Source organism: Dasypus novemcinctus, chromosome 8 (genome assembly GCF_030445035.2).
Source record: "Dasypus novemcinctus isolate mDasNov1 chromosome 8, mDasNov1.1.hap2, whole genome shotgun sequence".
In the NCBI taxonomy this organism is placed as follows: Eukaryota; Metazoa; Chordata; class Mammalia; order Cingulata; family Dasypodidae; genus Dasypus; species Dasypus novemcinctus.
The window spans coordinates 120,023,995-120,043,637 of NC_080680.1; the positions used below are offsets into that span (position 1 = coordinate 120,023,995).

General features: G+C 41.4%; 1 protein-coding gene across 1 annotated transcript in view; it reads left to right on the plus strand.

Moving 5' to 3' along the window:
• GRIN3A (glutamate ionotropic receptor NMDA type subunit 3A) overlaps window positions 1-19,643 on the plus strand; it is a 187,177-nt gene that overhangs the window by 103,234 nt on the left and 64,300 nt on the right. Inside the window, exon 4 of the mRNA XM_004471276.4 lies at window positions 16,291-16,436. Coding sequence (XP_004471333.1) covers window positions 16,291-16,436 — 146 coding nt within the window. The remainder of the gene's footprint in view (window positions 1-16,290; window positions 16,437-19,643) is intronic.

Consider the following 19,643-nt stretch of genomic DNA (forward strand, 5'->3'; position numbering starts at 1 on the left):
CAGATCCTGAAGGCAGCATAAGCTAGTGATTAATAGTACAAGTTCTCAGGTCTCTGACTTCAGTTCCTTGACCTGCCGTCTGGTGGTCAGGCCTTGGACTGTGGCTTAACTGCTCTAAACATCACATTCTCCATTTTTAAAACATGGATGTTGGCGGCAGACTTGGCCCAGAGGTTAAGGCGTCAACCTACCCCGGGCCTCCTTGACTGGTGTGGAGCTGGCCCATGCGCAGTGCTGATGCACGCAAGTAGTGCCGTGCCACACAGGGGTGTCCCTGCATAGGGGAGCCCCACGCACAAGGAGTGCACCCCGTAAGGAGAGCCACCCAGCATGAAAGAAAGTGCAGCCTGCCCAGGAATGGCGCCGCACACACGGAGAGCTGGCACAACAAGATGACGCAACAAAAAGAAACACAGATTCCCATGCCTCTGACAACAACAGAAGCAGACAAAGAAGATGCAGCAAATAGACACAGAGAACAGACAACCAGGGTGGTGGGGAGGGAAGAGAAATAAATAAATAAATAAATCTTTAAAAAAAAAAACAAAAAAACATGGACGTTGGTGGTACCTTGAGAGGCTCTGAGGATTAAACGAGGTGTTGAATTTAAGATTTTGGCAAAGTACCTGGAGTGAAGGAGGCACCCAATAACAGTCAGGTATTACCATTATTAGGAGAACAGAAAAAATAACAAATAGTAAGTAACCCCAGCTTCAATGACATGGCAGATATACAATGCCCGGGTCAAATGGGTGAAGAGTGGAGGGAACTGGCAAAGAAAAGGATGAGATGAGAAAATAGCTCAGTTAAAAATGTTAGCCTGGCCCTGGCCTCTTCTCATATCCTCAGGCCTACAGTGGCTGCCCCATGGCCCCTCCCTGGGACAGGATTTAAAATTAGTCAAAGCCTTATACTACTGTTTCCATGTGAAATTTCATGATTGGAGTCTTCCAATTACTAGTCCAAAGGGTTGTAGTAGTCAGGACCTTCAGGAGGGTTGATGATAACCCATGTGGCTAGAAATGAGGCTTATCACACTAAACCTGAAACTAAGCTGTGTTGGGAAGCTTAGCGAACCTACCTGTGTTCATTTACCTGCAAAGGTTGCTCTACCTAAAAGACCTCTGAGATTTTAGAAGGGAGAGGAAAATTGGGAATTTAAGAGTTGAAGAGCTAGTTAGATCAATACTCTCCATAACAGGGATCAGTAGCATTTTAGGTAAAGTGCTGGATAGTAAATAATTGAGGCATTGAGGGTCATAACTTTCCCTGTTGCAACTACTCAACTCTGTTGCTATAGTGCAAAACAGCCATAGATAATACATAAATGAATGGAGCGGTTGTGTTCCAATAAAACTTTATTTACAAAACAAGTGACAGACTAGATTTGGCCCATGGGCCATAGGCTGCTGAGCCTTAGGTTATACAAGGGGCTTGATGCAATGACTCAAGTTGTCAGAAGGACTTGGCTAAAGGTCATATCAACCATGATAAAGAAAAACATTGTTACCTTGTGATCAGCTACCTAATGTGGGGAGCTTTCAGAATGAAAATGGACAGAGAAGCAGTGAAGTGTTTAAATTTAATTGAGAAAGTGGCTTTTGTCCAAGAAAATAGGAATAACATGGAAAAAAGAATTGCATAAGAGTTACTCAGTAATTTACACCAAAACATTATTTCCAGTCTTGTTTTCTGAATTCTCCAAGTTCAGAGCATGAATAATATCTAAGGTGAACATACATCCCAGTTTGCTGTGTACAGTCTCAGTGTGTGCCTATTGTCCCTGTCTAATTATCAATAGTATTCCCTGGTGGAGATTGAATCACATCTCCCAGAAAAGATATTTTCGAGTCCTAATCCCTGACTCCAGGGGTCTGCACACTTTCCTAAATAGGACCTTTGAAGGTATTATTGGTTAAAGTGAAGATTCAGTTGGGAATAGGATCTTTAAATATCCTATTTAGATGAGGCAAAATTGAATCAGGGTGGGCCTTAATTCATATGACTGGAACCCTTATAAAGGAGAGGAAATGTGGATGCAGTATGAGCTCACAAAAGGAGACCAGGGAGCAAATACATAAAATAAGAAATGAGGAAGGGGTATCACCACTGACCCCAGAGAAATAAAGAGTATCATAAAAGAATACTTTGAAAACTTGTATGCCAACAAGATGGATAGTTTAGAGGAAATGGACAAATTCCTAGAAACACACAAGCAGCCTACATTGACGAAAGAAGAAATTGATGAACTCAACAGACCACTCACAAGTAAAAGATTAAATTAGTCATCAAAAACCTCCCAACTAAGAAGGGGCCAGGACCAGATGTCTTTATAGGTGAATTCTGCAAACATTCCAGAAAGAACTAACACCAATCCTGCTTAAACTCTCCCAAAATATAAAAGTGGAGGAAATGTTACCTAACTCATTCTATGCTATCAACATCACTCTAATACCAAGGCCAAACAAAGATGCCATGAGAAAGAAAATCAATAGACCAATCCCTCTAATGAACCTAGATGCTAAAATCCTCAACAAAATACTTGCTAATCATATTCAACAACACATCAAACAAATTATACACTATAAGCAAGTGGTTTTCATCCCTCGTGTGCAAGGATGCCTCAACATAAGAAAATCAATGTAATACACCCATAAACAGATTGAAAGAAAAAAATCACATGATAATCTCTATAGATGCAGAGAAAGCATTTGACAAAATACAGGACCCTTTCCTGATAAAAACACTTCAAAAGATAGGAATAGAAGGAGACTTCCTCAACATGATAAAGGGCATGTATGAAAAACCCACAGCAAACATCATATTCAACAATGAAATCCTAAAAGCTTTCCCTCTAAGATCTGGAACAAGACAAGGATATCCATTGTTGCCACTTTTATTTAACATTGTGTTCGAAGTACTTGCTCGAGCACTTGGACAAGAAAAAGATATAAAAGGCATCCAAACTGGAAAGGAAGAAGTAAAATTTCACTATTTGCAAATGACATGATCCTATACCTCAAAAGTCATAAGAAATCTACAACAAAGCTTTTAGAGCTTATAAATGAGTTCAGTAAAGTGGCAAGTTATAAGATCAATGTGAAAAAATCAGTAGCATTTCTGTACGCTAATAATGAGTAATCTGAGAAGGAAATCAAGAAAAAATTCCATTAGGAATAGAGTATGGATTAGAGTGAACTTACTGATATTCTAGTCATGAACTATTGTGATTAGTAATCGAAGAAAATGTGGCTTTGGTGTAGAGAAAGTGGCCTTGGTGGCTGCTGGGGGTAGGGAATGGGAGGCAGAGATGAGATGTGGGGGCATTTTGGGGACTTGGAGTTGTCCTGGGTGGTGCTGCAGGGACAGTTGCTGGACATTGTATGTCCTCCCATGGCCCACTGGGTGGAATGTGGGAGAGTGTGGGCTACAATGTGGACCATTGACCATGAGGTGCAGCAGTGCTCAGAGATGTATTCACCAAATGCAATGAACATCTCATGATGATGGAAGAGATTGTTGTTAAGGGGGGAGGAGTGGGGTGAGGGGGGTGGGGGTCTCATATTTTATGAGACCTCATATTTTTTTAATGTAATATTAAAAAATATTTTAATGTAATATTAAAAAATATTTTATGGGGACCTCATATTTTTTTAATGTAATATTAAAAAAATAAATAAAGACAAAAAAAAGAAAAAAGAAAAAATTCCATTTACAATAACAACTAAAAGAATCAAACACCTAGAAATAAATTTAACTAAAGGTGTAAAAAGACTTGTATGCAGAAAACTATACAACACTGTTAAAGAAAATCAAAGCTCTAAATAAATGGGAGAATATTCCCAGTTCATGGATAGGAAGACTAAACACCATTAAGATGTCTATTCTACCCAAACTCATGTACAGATTTAACACAATTCCAATAAAAATTACCACAGCATTTTTTACTGAATTGGAAGAGATAATTATGAAATATATTTGAAAAGGCAAGAGGCCCCAAATAGCCAAAGACATATTGAAAAAGAAAATCAGAAAAATCACACTACCTGACTTCAAAACATACTACAAAACTACAGTGGTCAAAACTGCATGGTGGGAAACGGACTTTGGCCCAGTGGTTAGGGCGTCCATCTACCACATGGGAGGCCCGCGGTTCAAACCCCGGGCCTCCTTGACCCGTGTGGAGCTGGCCATGCACAGTGCTGATGCGCGCAAGGAGTGCCGTGCCACGCAAGGGTGTCCCCCGCATGGGGGAGCCCCACGCGCAAGGAGTGCGCCCGTGAGGAGAGCCGCCCAGCGTGAAAGAAAGTGCAGCCTGCCCAGGAATGGCGCCGCCCACACTTCCCATGCCGCTGACGACAACAGAAGCGGACAAAGAAACAAGACTCAGCAAATAGACACCAAGAACAGACAACCAGGGGAGGGGGGGGAATTAAATAAATAAATAAATCTTTTAAAAAAAAACTGCATGGTATTGGCACAAGGATAGATATAATGACCAATGGAACCAAACTAAGAGTTCTGATATAAATACTTGCAAATACAGTCAACTGATATTCAACAAGGCCATCATGCCCACTCAACTGTGAGAGAATGGCCTCTTCAACAAATGGTGCTTGGAGAACTGGATATCCATATCCAAATGATTGAGAGAGGAACACCATCTCACACCTTACACAAAAACTAACTCAAGGTGGATCAAAGATCTAAATTTTTTTTTAAGATTTATTTTTTATTTATTTCTCTTTCCTTCCCTCCCCCCCACCCCAGTTGTCTGCTCTCTGTGTCTATTCGCTGCATGTTCTTCCGTGTCCACTTTCATTGTTGTATTGTTTTCAGCAGCACCGGGAAACTGTGTCTATTCTTGTTGCTTCATCTTGCTGCGTCAGCTCTCCGTGTGTGCGGCCACCACTACTGGGCAGGCTGAACTTTCTTTCGTGCTGGGCAGCAATCCTTACGGGGTGCACTCCTTGTGCGTGGGGCTCCCCTACGCAGGGGATACCCCTGCATGGCACGGCACTCCTTGTGCACATCAGCACTGTGTGTGGGCCAACTCCACACGGGTCAAGGAGGCCCAGGGTTTGAGCCATGGACCTCCCATGAGGTAGGCGGATGCCCTATCCATTGGGCCAAGTCCACTTCCCCAAAGACCTAAATACAATAGCCAAGACCACAAAGATATTGGAAGATGATGTAGGGGCAGCATCTACAAGGCCTTCTATTAGGAAATGGTTTCATGAACTTTACACCCAAAGCATGAGCAATGGGAAAAAAAAAATAGATAAATGGGAACTCCTCAGAATTAAAAACTTTTGCACCTCAAAGGTGTTTGTCAAGAAAGTGAAAAGGCAGCCTACTCAATGGGAGAAAATATTTGGTAACCTTATATCCAATTGGGGCCTAATATCCAGTATATATAAAGAAATCCTATACCTCAAAAATAAAGACAAACAACCCATTTTAAAATGGGCAAGTGATTTGAATAGACACTTCTCCAAAGAAGAAATACAAATAACTAAAGAGCATATGAAAAGATGCTCAACATCGCTAGCTTTTAGGGAAATTCAAATCAAAACTGTAATGAGATATCATCTTACACCCATTAGACTGGCATCTTTTAAAAAAACAGAGGACTACAAGTGTTGGAGAGGATATGGAGGAATGGGACCTCTTATGCACTGCTAATGGGAATGCAGAATGGTGCAACCATTATGGAGGACAGTCTGGTGTTCCTCTGGAAGCTAACTATAAAACTGCTATATGACCCAACAGTCCCACTACTGGATATATATTCAGAAGAATTGAAAGCAGGGACAGGGACAGAAATTTACACGCCAATGTTCATAGAGGCATTATTCACTATTGCCAAGAATTGGAAACCATACAAATGTCCATCAACAGATGAATGGATAAGCAAACTCTGGTATATACATACAATGGACTATTACTCAGCTGGAAGAAGGAATGCAGTATTAACACGTGGGATAATATAGATGAACCTTGAAGACATTATGTTGAGTGAAGCAAGCCAGGAACTGAAGAACAAATATTACATGATCTCACTGATACAAATTAAGCTAATTGAGCAGACTCACAGAGCTAGAGTGTGGAAGATTGGTTTACAGGAGACAGAAAGGAAGTAGAGGGTTGTGAGCCAATGCTATATGAGCAAAATCTATGATAAGGTGGAAAGGTATAGTTGTGAGTGGATGGCCATGACAGTGGTGCAGTGATGCTCTTGGGTTGGGCAGTGCTGGTCTATGAGGGGGGTTGGGGAGGGGTGTTGCTCTGTCCATGGAACTGAGGATGGGGTCAGGGGAGGAAGCAGATTAACTCTGGGGATTTGGGGGTCTGTGGTTGAAACTATAATGTTGGGAATGTACTTCCAGCAAATACAGCATGAGAGAGTTACTGGTTGAGGGTGATGAATATGGGGGGCATGTGGGACAGGGCACACCTGGGGCAGGCTTCTAGGGAGTATGTGAGTGTTCACCCTGTCATAGTGTGTTGTATCAGTGAGTAGAGACCCACACAATGAAGAGGAAAGTGTTGGACTCCATCCTGGGGAATCCGGCTATGTCCTCAAATAGAGGGGCAGGAATCTCTAGAGAGCATAGGCAGTGCCTAATAGGGGAGGGCCAGCCAGCATGTCAAGCTCTTAATGTAGTTTCAAATACCTATGAATCTTGTTCTTCAGGGAGTGAAGCTGGTAGTTGCTGTGGTCCTGAGGGGAGGAGGAGGGAAGAATAGAATATGTGGAACATGGGGCATTTTGGGGGCATTGGAATTGTTCTACATGACCTTGCAATGATGGATACAGGCCATTTTAAATTTTGTCAAAATTTGTAAAAGTGTATGATCCAAAATGTAAACCATAATGTAAATCATTGACCATGGTTAGTAGCAATGCTTCAATATTTGTACATCAATTATAACAAATGTACCATCCACATGTAAAATATTAATAGGGGAAAGGGGAAAAGAGAGAGGACATTGGGTACATGAGAATCCCCTGTATTTGGTATGTCACTTTTCTGTAATTGAAAGCTCCTTTGAAAATAAAATGAGAAAAATGAGATACTGGGGGAATAAATGGAAGAAAATGTCACTGTACATACAAGACAACAGATCTTACAGTGATGAAAGACATAATGCCAAAAAATTTTTAGTTTTTTAATTATTTTTATTATTACAATTTTTTAAAATTTTTTGTATTTTATTTGTTATTTTTTAAACTATCATTATTATTTCATTTTCTAATTAATTTTATTCAGTTATTTTGTTGGCTTCAGTTTTGAAGAAGTTTTGGCTCACAGAAGGGTTACAACTGTGGCAGGGGAGCATCAGTGGTGTGGGATGTCAGTGATGGGGGGGATAAATGGGAGGAGCTTTACCTGGGGCATACCTATATATATAAGGTATATGAATGAGTTCATATATATATATAAGGCATATGAATGAGTTCAAGTGATCATAGGGCAAGGTCACAGAGGGTGGATTTCCACACACTAACTGAAAGAATATTGAATTCCCACCCTGGGGAGTTCTGCCATGATCTCTAATGGGACAGCAAGAATCCACCAAGTACAAGGACAGTGACTAGTGAAGGAGGATGAACCATTGATAGACCCTTGATATTATAATGACTGTATTTATGAACCTTTTCTTTTGAAATTGAAAGTTAGCCTACTATTATAGGTAACCTATCTCCTGAGAACCTCCTTGTTGCTCAAATGTGGCTTCTCTCTAAGCCAAACTCAGCATATAAATGTTCTACCTCCCCCCTCCCCACATGGGACATGATTCCCAGGGATGAGCCTCCCTGGCACTGAGAGATTACTACCAAGCACCCACTAGCAATGAAACTGGAAAAAGACCTTGACCAAAAGGAGGAAAGGGTAAAGACAAAAGAGTGTGTATGGCTAAGAGACTTCAAAGTGAGTTGGGAGGTCATTCCAGATGTTATGCTTATGCACATCTCAGCAGGATCTCACTGACAGCCACAGTAAATATTGCCTCAAATAGCAGGGCTCCTAAGGGCTCTGGAGACATCCAGACACTAGAGGCAAGGCTGACAGCTCAGGATTTTGGTCCCTTGTCTGTGGGCCCTACTTTGGAATTTATTCTCCCCTGTGTGACAGAGTTGGGCTCTGTCATATGTTAGGTTTCCCTACACATGGCTTTTCTGCCCCTTCTATTTGAAACTATAGTTAGTACTAGAGTTGATAGGTTTATGTACAAGAGACTTAAATCTTTTGGCTTTCCATGTGCCAGTTGGGCCCTGAATCTCAACATAGTTGCAACATCTACTCTTCAGTTCACTGGACACACCCAGGACAACTAACAAAGAGATGATGGACAATGACCATCCCAAGGAACAGAGAGAGTTTACAACTGCAAGATAGTCCCATCTATTTGCTCCATAGGATCTAGGGCCCTTTCAATTAGAGGCAGAATAGGCATCACCATCCCAGAATCCTCAGGATTGGGGAATGAACAATAGGCTAGAGTAGACTTACTGTTATTCTACTGGAGACTTACTCTTATTCTAGCAATAGAAGAACTTTTATCATTGATGTGGAGGCAGTGACCACCGGAGGTTCTGAGGAGAGTGAGAGGGGAAAACATAGGTGTAATATGGGAGCATTTTCAGGACACTGGAATTGTCCTGAATGATGTTGCAATGCTAGATATAGGCCATTTACAAAATTGTGTGGAAGAGAGATTAAACTATAATGTAAACTATAATCTACACTTAGTGGCAATGCTCTAATACATGTCCATCAATTGTAACAAATGTACCACACTAATGAATAATGAAAGATGTTGGAAAGTGTGGAAGGGATAGGGAGTAGAGCATGTGGGAATCCCCTATATTTTTATGTAACATTTATATAATTTAAGTGTCTTTTGAAAATTTTAAAAACAAAAAAATGAACAAGACAAAAAAAAAAAACAAAAACCACTAGATCAGGGAGATGAATTGCCATGTGATGGAGGAAGAGAGGAAAGCCAAGGAACTCCAAGCATTATAGCAAGGCAGCACCAGAATGCTATAGATTATGGGATAAATCACAGCCCTGCCAATAGCTTGATATCAGACCCCTACCCTTCAAAACCATAAGACAATAAATTTCTGTTGTTTAAACCAAACTATTTTGTGGTATTTGTCATAGCAAGCTGTGGCAAAGTAAGACTGTCTCACCCTTTTTAAAGTGTCCTAGTTTGCAGTTATCAACTATATGGTTACAACACTGCCATATACAACTGTAACTACCCAAATGATTTTGGAGTGGTAGCACAGAGAAGTAAATATTATTTAATGTATCACTAAAACTTAAACAATCCCTTGCCCCAGGCAGCTGCTCTATCACAGTGCTCTGCAGGATCGCTCTGGGAGCCACCCTCTACACATAAGGCAAATTCTGCAGTGAGTGTCCTGGTTCAGTCCCTCACACCCCAGACAGATTGGGCCAGACATCCAGGCTCCCAGTATGTGCACGAGGGTTTCTCTGCTCTCTCTGGGATCAGGCATCCACACTGGGAGTACGGGCTGGCCCCACACCAGACCAATGAGAGGTAGCGGGGGAAGCCAGCTGGGGTGCCAGGAGATCCTCCCACTTTTAAGTAGCCTCTTTCTTGATTCAGCACTCTCCCTGCTACTGCAATCCCTTAACTATTGTCTGGAACTTTGAGACAGATGTTTCTACCAGTTTTGTTGATTGTTCAAAGCTATGCAGAAGGGAGAGAGCCCTGCAGCCTCTCACTCCACCGTCTTGATCAGCACTTTATAAGACTTTATAACAGGCCCAGAGGCTTCATTCTAATTATGATTTAAATATATATCGCAGATAGGTGCAAATTTAGGCATTAGATGAATATACCCGGCATTGCAACTATTTCTTAATCTAAAGCATCACATCTCCCTGGGACATAACAACTTGATTATTTCTTTTTTTTTTTAATTCACTTTTTAAAAAATATTACATTCAAAAAATATGAGGTCCCATTCAACCCCACCGCCCCCACCCCCACTCCCCCCACAGCAACACTCTCTCCCATCATCATGACACATCCATTGCACCTGGTAAGTACAACTCTGAGCATCGCTGCACCTCATAGTTAATGGTCCACATCATAGCCCACACTCTCCCACGTTCCATCCAGTGGGCCCTGGGGGGATCTACAATGTCCCGTAATTGTCCGTGAAGCACCACCCAGGACAACTCCAAGTCCCGAAAACGCCTCCACATCTCATCTCCTTCCCCCATTCCCCACACCCAGCAGCCACCATGGCCACCCTTCCCACACCAATGCCACATTTTCTTGGTGGACATTGGATTGGTTGTGTCCATTGCACATCTATGTCAAGAGGGGGCTTAGATTCCACATGGATACTGGATGCACTCCTCCTGCTTTCAGTTGTAGGCACTCTAGGCTCCGTGGTGTGGTGGTTGACATTCTTCAACTCCATGTTAGCTGAGTGGGGTAAGTCCAATAAATCAGAGTGTAGGAGTTGAAGTCTGTTGAGGTTCAGGGCGTGGCTATCATATTGTCAGTCCAGAGATTCAAATCCCCTAAATATATCTTAAACCCCAACACCAACTACAATTCCAGTAAAGCAGCATGAAAGTCTTGTGAAAAGAGATCCCATCCATTTTGTTTTGAGTCACTTCTCTGCTTTCTAGAAAATACCTGATTGCTCTCCATGTATATTCTCTGGGTAGGTTCATTAATCCTGGACAATTCACCTACAAATAGAGAGTTTGACCTAAGATATTTCCCAAGGCTTCAAGAGGTTAACACAAATATAAACAGAATCAGAAGAACTGGTAAAAATACTTAGCTGAAATTTTAAAGAAAGGCTTTTCTCTCTGGAACTTCCTGGTGGTGGTTATAGTGCAGCTTAAATGCTTTCGTTCTCTGTCTACTTTCATCCTCCCTCCTTGAGTTAGGCTCTCTGACATCCCTCGCTGTTTGAATTACACACCACATGAACACACAGGATGGGCTCCATTGGTCCATCAGGCTGCATCAATCACTTCTGAGATTCCTTTTCTAATTCTATTATTCTATGACTGCTGAGTAGCCTATTGTTGTTTTTCCATTAGAATGCCATGCACAGGAATAAAACAGAATATTTGTTTTGAAAGAAGTAAGGTACCAATCAAAGCATAGAATTAATATTTAAGGGGAAAGGAAGACAACACAAGGTGTGACATTAGGATCAAATCTCACCTAGAAAAACTTCATGATGATAATAGTGATTCATTCATTCCACAGACATTTATGGAGAATCTATTGTATGCCAAGCACTGTTGTATAATAATGATAATCATAATAATAATAATAGCAGCTAACATTTGTTGAGGACTTATGCACACACGAGTGAGGAATGTGGGTCCTGTCCTCATGGAAACTTAGAATCACATGGGTAGGGCAGACCTTACCTTACAAATAATACAGGTGTTACCAGTGCTAGGTGAAATAGCCGGGTACAGTGGGAGGGTGTTCCAAGTGGCCTGATCTAGTCTACGGGTCAATGAAGGCCTCTCTGGGAAATGACACTTCACAGTTAGCTAACCAGAGGAGAGTAGGGGTGAGAAGGAGCATCCTCGACAGAGCAAAGACCATGCGGAACAACAGGAAAAAGGTATGATAAGAGGAGCGGGTATAGCTCAGTGGTTGAGTGCCTACTTCCTGTTCAACCCCCAGTACCTTCCTAAAAAGAAAAAAAAATAGGTATGGTATGTGGGAAGAACTAAACTGGCTAAAGCTTGGAGGGCTGGAGGAGAATGAAGCTGGAGAGAAAAGGGTAGAGACAAGACTATGCTGAACCTTAGAGACCATGTGAGTTTGGACTTTATCCCAAGGGTAAGAGAGGCCATTGATGGGCATTAGTAAGTGACATGATCAAATTTGGGTTCTAAGAAGATTACTCTGGATTGAGAGGAGGCAAAGAAAGTGGGAACCTAGAGGTGGCAGTGTGTATGCATTTACAAGCTCGAGTTGCAATTTCATCAGACCAACAAATGCTTCCTCTCCTGGAGTCTGGTTATTTATGTTCATACTTAAAGGAACTTCCTATTTTCAATACTTCCAAACCGTTTCCTTTACAGGCATTAGAGTTCCATGAGGCAGACATGGGAGTCCATGGGCAACAGGCAGCAGAAAGCCATGGAAAGGAAAAAGCACGAAGGACCAAGTCTCCACTGGAATTCCAAATGTGGATCTGCTGATTCCTCACCCCTTTCCATTGCCTTGGAAAAGAGCGAGGCATTTTCATGCTCTACAGAGAAAAGGGAGCCTAGAAAGGCCTAGAAACAATTCATAAGCCATATAAGTACTATTGCAGCATAACATGAGGAGATAAACTTCTGTAAGATATTCTTTTCAGATATAAGACAAACTTATTTTAATTAATAATCCTACAGCAGCCTTTTATTTTCAAGGGAGGATTCATTTGCAAAGCTTGAGTTGTAAACTCCATGATTAACACTTTCCCCCTAACTAAGTTAGTCAGCTCTTTGGTGCTAATTGGGATGACCAAGCTCTTGTCTCCTTCTTGGTTCAGAGAGTAGTTACCTCTGAAACAATCATCAAAAATTTTATTGAGCAGATATGTGATGAAAGGTGCCGAGAATACAATAGTGAATTAAAACAGATGTGATTCAAGTTTGTATGAAACTTTCAGTCCAGGGGAAGAAGCTAAAGGTCTAGACTTTCATCAAACCATCACACAATTAAACTTAAAGCGACAACTGTGATGAGTTCTACAAAAGAAAGACACATGCTATAAGGGATTAGGAAGGAGGATCTGGCCTAGGCAGCAAGTTAGGGAAAACTTCCTGAATTTGTTTCCTAGGATTGCTGTAACAAAGTGCCATGATGGAAATTTATTTTCTCCCAGTTCTGGAGGCTAGAATTCCAAAATCAAGGTGTTGGCAGGGCCGTACTGCCTCTGACGACTCCAGGGAAGGATCTGTTCCCTGCCTCTCTTGTGGTTTCTGGTGGCCCCAGGTATTCTGTGGCTTGTGGCAGCATAATTCCAGCCTCTGCCGCCACCTTTTTATGGTCGCTTTCTCTCTTGTGTCCTGTCTCTTCTTCTCTTCTTATAAGGACCCCAGCTATATCAGATTAAGGGCCCACCCTACTCCAGCGTGACCTCCTCTTAATTCCAGCTGCAGCAAACCTATGTCCAAATAAGGTCACCTTCTGAGATATAGAGTTAGGACTTCAACATAGCTTTTTGGGGAACACAATTCAACCCTTAACATTTCCTTGGGAAAATGAAGACTGTCCTGAGAAAGGCAAATAGAAGTTAAAGGGATAATGGGAAGGTAGATTAGGGGCAAAATTAATTAACTTGACAAACATGTATGCAGCACCTGCTAGGTGCCAAGTGTCATGAGAGGTAACCGTTATACACAAATGAACGAAAGTCAATCTGCACATTAGGGAAAATAGCAAGAGCTGAATCTTGATCATTGCTGTCTGTAAGAATTTCATTGTTATTTTGACACTCTGAGCCTCAGTGTCTTTATCTGTAAAATTAGAAAATAATATCTATTTTCAGGATTATCTGAGGAATGAAAATGTCTAAAGCCCTTAGCTCACTGCCTGGCACCTCAAGAGCAAATGCTGTAAAGACTGGACTGGAGGAGACAGTAAGGCCTCGTGTCAGGGGCAGTGCCCTACAATGGTCAAAGCTCAGTATCTTGGATCAGACTCTGTGTTTAAACCCCAGGTCCAACATTGTTCACTTCTCCAGCAAATGACAAACTTTCAGTTTCTTCACCTCTGAAAGACAGATAATAGAAATGCTTACTTCATAGGTTTCTTGGGAGGATCAAAGGAGATAAAGCTTGAGAAGACTGAGAAAGATTACTAAATAAATGCCTAGACTCCGTATCATGTATGTGCAAGGTGCTGTATCAGCACGCATAATTAAGACGTTAATGGCTTTTGCTGTTGTTCTGGGTAGGAAGGTAGATGTGAATAAGGCTAGAGACTTCACCTAGAAAATCCTGTAGGTCTTTAAAAATGAATAGGTGTGGGACAGACAGAAGGCTGATAAAGTTGCCTTGCTCCAGCTAAAGGTCTATAATCTGCTATCATGAGACTTGCCAGGGGTTGGAAGCTTAAAAATAATATTTGAAACACGGGTTAGTTCCTTGGTTAGTTCCTTCTCACAAACATCTTCACTCCAGTTGCTGATGTGAGCCAGGAAGCAGGATGATGTGGTACCTAACAATGTGGGCCATGAAATCAGACAGACTTGAGTTCTAGTCCAGTCGCTACTCCTTCCAGCTGTGTGAATTTAGGCCAGTTACCTCAATTCTCTGGGCTCTGGTTTAGTCATCCTTAAAAAATGAATCTTCATGAAGATTAAAAAAGATAATGCATATAAAGCATTAAGCACCATGTTTGGTACATAATAAGTGTTGATGATGCCTCATTAAGGTTTAATGGCATGAAACTTTGGAACTTACTTAGTGTGTGGACCAATTACATTGAACACAAATGTATGCCATACTACCTGCTCAACAGTAAGATATCCAAAGAAATGTGAGCAATGAGATTGTGGGTTCCTTGATAACAGTCATTATAGGTATTTATTTAATAGTCCCAATAACTATTACAGGCCATCCAAGTAATCTTTCAATAAATGTTGACTAAATGGATGGGTGGTTTATTTTGCTGATTTTAAACTAAATTTTTTTCTCTGCAGTTATTTCTGTAGAGCATCCAGTAAAAAAAAATACAACTGTAATTTCATCATCAATGGGAAAACTATTGTTAATATCTTGATATATTTTCTTCCATGGTATGTGTTTGTGTGTGTGTATGTAAACGTAGATGATGTTTATGGGATCACAGCATATAAAATAAATACAAACATAGGTCATTTGAATCATACCATATAAAAGATTATTTCCATTTGTCTTATGCGCATTTGCTCCATTTTAATTAATATGCTTCGAAAACACAATTTATACATTATATCTTCTGTAAGAATGTGCCATAATTTATTTAACTATTGCCATAGTTGTTTAGACCTTTAGTCTATGCCGAAGCTACATTTGCCTTCAAATAGGGCATTTGTTATCCTATTCAATGAGTTCATAGCCTTTTTTGGTAATAAACAACTTATAAGCCTAATTGTTAAAAAACAAAACTCTTTTCTACTTTCTTCATAGAAGAAAATTATACACACATATTTGCATAGAAGTTTGCTCTGTGATTTCAAGAGATTCCTAAGCACCATGAAACCCACCCGTGGCATCCTGTCCCCAGGCTTCAGGGGAGAACCCATGATGTTAAAATGTTAACACAGCAAAACAAAAAAATGCAAAGACTTTGCTGTAGCAGTTGCAGAGAAGTTTAATCTCTACTAAAATACTGCTGACTGCAGGATATTTGACTATCTTGATAATATGGCCCAATCACAGTTCATTCTTATATTTGAACTAGACCAATTTTACAGTTCACATTAACTCAGCTCTACAACTCTCACTGACTAATCATGTTTCATGTGATGTATCTTTATTATCCTAGTAACAGAGAGTCTCTGCAGAGATTCCAATGTACTATATCTCTTCACTGTAAGGTCTTGTATTGTGAAGACCCTATGATATTACTGGGTCTTCTCCAGCTCCCCCTCCCTAGTTGCCCTTAATTGTCTTCCATACCATTCTATGTGAGCAAATGTAAAGCATGACACAGCATTTTATAATATGCCTACTTAAAGGAAATAAAGCATTTTATAATAAGACCAAGAATAAATTCAACAAATTTTAAATGTTATATAGCATAAAGATAGATAAGCATAAAGAGGTGCATAGGCTGTTTTGGGTCATGTATATTGTAATCTCAAGATGCAGGGTTTCAACCTGGACTTCATAAACCAAGGAGGAATACAACCTTGAATTTATATTCCTACTTGTATACTTAGTATGATAAACACTGAAAAATGAGACTAATTCCACATGCCAATTTGTACAATTTCTATAGAATTCTGATAGGTTATCATTGTAAAGCTTAAGCTTGCTTGCACTTTTTGTTTGTTGCTCCCAGCTGTTTGCTTCTGAAGATAAAACAATTAGTGATCTGAAGCTGGACATGAGAGCACTCGTACCTATGTCTGTCCACTCCTATGTGCATATTTATGCCTGTGTGTTTGAAAATTTATAAAATATTACTAGATGGAATCGTGATAGAAAAGGAAAATTTTGGAAAATAGTCATAGGAATTGTTTAGCTAAAAGTCATTTCTTTTCCTCCCTCATAGCTCCATCATCCCTCCCAAGGCTTCCGCTTTGGAACTGTCCGCGAAAGCAGTGCTGAAGATTATGTGAGGCAAAGCTTCCCAGAAATGCACGAGTATATGAGAAGATACAATGTGCCAGCCACCCCCGACGGAGTGAAGTATCTAAAGTGAGTGTCAACCTCTTATTCCTAAAAGCTCTCGCTAAAAAAGAAGCCATTTAGCTACTGACGTGGTGTTTGGTGATTTTTGAAATAGGTAAAAAAACATACACAGTGTGTGTTCACTAATACCTCACTGTGCATGACAGTCAGGAGGCAGTGTGGAATTGCGTGCACTTAATGATGTGACCCACGTTACTAGTTATCTGCATAGACCGAGGTGGCAGTGGTTCTGCTCAAAGAGCCAGTGGGGTCATTAGTGCAGCAGATGGTAAGGAAACCAAATGTTGGGTTGACTCACTTGAGGAAACAATGGTGCCAAAATGATCAAATGCACAGGGAATGGGGCCAGGGATAAAGTGTCCCAGAGCAACACTTTCTTCCACAGTGAATCTCTAAGCCCATGGAATGCCTTCTCTTACAAGGAGATGGAATTTATCTTAGAGATTTCCTGCAGAAAGGAAATAAGATAGAAGTCAATGATCCCCAGGCCTGCACACTTCTCAACAGAATTTATGAGAAGCAATCAAGAGCAATCACATTGCCGTGGTGGATGAGCAGAGCCTGTAATTCAGTGCAGCTGAGTACAAAGGGAGACGTTGCAGTGTGGAGTCTGCTCATGTGGTCTGGCTGGGAAAAGGGAATGAATGGCTCCCAGAAGGTACCACTGTATGGGGGTGAGCAGCCCTCACCCTCCTGCTAAATGGCAGTAGGACAATGACAGACATCAAAACCTTCAATCCCTTGAATTATGCAGCATCAGGAAACTGATTTCTTCATGGTAAGCCACAGCAGTTTACCCAAAGGATGGCAGGATCTTCCACCTCAAATTATTTTTTGAGAAAAATGGGAGATAAAGAAATAATTTCATGGGAAATAGGAGCTTTGTGTTTCTCAAGCACTCCCATAATAGGCCCCTTAAACAATTTTATGGACTTTTATCTAGAACCTCTAGAGAAAGCCTTGTACTCCCAGATTTGCAACATTATATATGGTGTTTAAGTACTATCAATTGGCTATTAAATTAAGTACTTTTAATTTTGCAAGAATGTAAAAACATTAGGGTCCCTCTCTGACACTTTTCCTCCCAGCTCCCCTTTTGTATTCTCTCCCCAGGGCAAATTCATGTCTGAGAGAGAGAATATGATGTCAGGTAGAGAGCAAGGACTCCCAGCTAACTGGCAATGCCTGGCAAGCTGGGCTCTGCTGGCAGTGGGAAAGGGTGAGACAAGCCACCACTGCAGGTCCCAGTTCCACTCCACTTTAGGCACATTTGTTCTGGAGGCTTCACCTGAGAAGGGCTCTATGCCAGTAGTTGTCCCTGCCCTCATCTGAAGAGAATCAGGCATTAGTAAGTTAAGATGATTGCAGATGAAGAAGCTGTGGTCTGAAAGAAGTGACTTACGTCTGGTGATACAGCAAGCAAGTGGCAGAGTCAGGACTGGAACCAGGTCTCTGGGCTCCAGACACTTCTCCAGGCTAGCCTAGATCCTTGCTGTTCAAGAGTGGTCCATGTTCCAGCAGCTCCATGGCCCCTGGGAGCTTGTTATAAATGCAGAATCTCAGGCCTCTCTCCAGACTTCCTGCATTTTACCTAGCTTCCCAGGAGGTCTGTGGTGGGGGTGAAGTTGGAACATGGGCAGAGCATATTGATAAGGCCCTCTCACTTCTCTCGGTGCCTTCTCTCTCCACTTTGGCCTCATCCCTGCATATGCTCCATGAACAATGGTCTTCCTCTAGTCCCATGAGGGGACATCCAGAGCCCTGACTTGTAGGGTTCAACCCTGGAGCTCTTCATACCTCTTCCTGTTAAACTTGACCCTCTCCTTTCCCATCCAAACTCCCATGGGCTTAGTCCTGCTCCCATGAACCCTGATTTTTGAGGTGATAGCCACCCAATAAAATTAGTCGCTGCTGCAAAGTTCATTTCTTTTAGTATGTTGAGATATGACTATTTTTGTGGTATATGTATTTTAAATGAAGGCTTATGGAGAGACAGAGCATGATTCTGTAATGGAAGAAACAGATGAAGGCCCTTCTGACTGTTAAGTGTGATTTAGCCATCTAGAAGCCATCTAAAAGCTTTCCTTACCATTGACTTGGGCCCCATAGGAACCTGCGAGCTGGTTGCATCTTACCTTCCTATGCAATAGAGCCCTGTCATAGCAAAATCAGGAGTAGTCATTCAAGGACACCAGGGATACTGGACCTCAGGAATTACCAGTTAGCAAAACTGAATTCAAACCCAGTTTTTTCTTTTGGCCTATTGCTACCATAAATATTTGTGGAGCATCAGCAAATGGTTTCTGGTTTCTATATGGCTCCCAAGCATGTTGTGCTACTGTGGCTGTAAAATTTTGACTAGAAAAAACATCTTTCAGGGCCATTTTTAATTTATTGCCAGGATCCCATTATGGTTCTTTATCACCAGCTCCTGAGAGACAAGGCACATCCCCAAACCTTTCTGAAGCTTCCTTCTGCTGTGGAGCTTGGATATTTTTTTTTTATTTTGGTTAAAGTTTAAATGGGCCTCATTCTAACTTAAATCCAGTACACTTAGAGAAGGGGATGCATTTTGATTAGATATTGCACTTCCTGGAATACTGGAAAAAGGAAGCACTGGTCACTGGCACCACAAAGGGAAGTTGGCCCACTTTGCACATGACCAGTATAGCCCAGACAAAGCCATCCATGTGAAGACATGCTTCCTGCCCAATGACAACTCTTACAGGCCCAGGGTTTTCTTTCCCTTTTTAATTTTTGATGGGCCCTAGCCATGTTCTCCTCTGGGTTTCAGAGGCCATTCCTCAGTGTGAATTCCAATAGCCCATGCCTGGCCCTACAAGGCAATGACTAAGCCCAGACGGAAGGCAAGTCCTCTTTGCAAAGCTGTTTGGACAACCCTGTGACAGGGCAGGAAAGCCTTTCTTAAGTGGACGTATGTCCTACACCTTTCCAAAAAGGATCTGAAGTGGCTAAAAGCAGAAGTCACTGCATACCCTGGACAACTCCTTTTAAATTGCCCCCTCCTTGCCTTCTTTGTAAGGAGGATCCCAGCCTCTGCTGAGACAGAGCCTTCCTGGGGAGCATCCTTGCTCCTGTGTTCAAAACTTGGGGGTGAAGTTCGTGAAGGAAGGCCAAGGCACTTTAAAGTTATTTATGAATTCCAAAAAGAGAGATTATGTTTGTAAACTGGTCTGTTCCTCTGGATGTGAT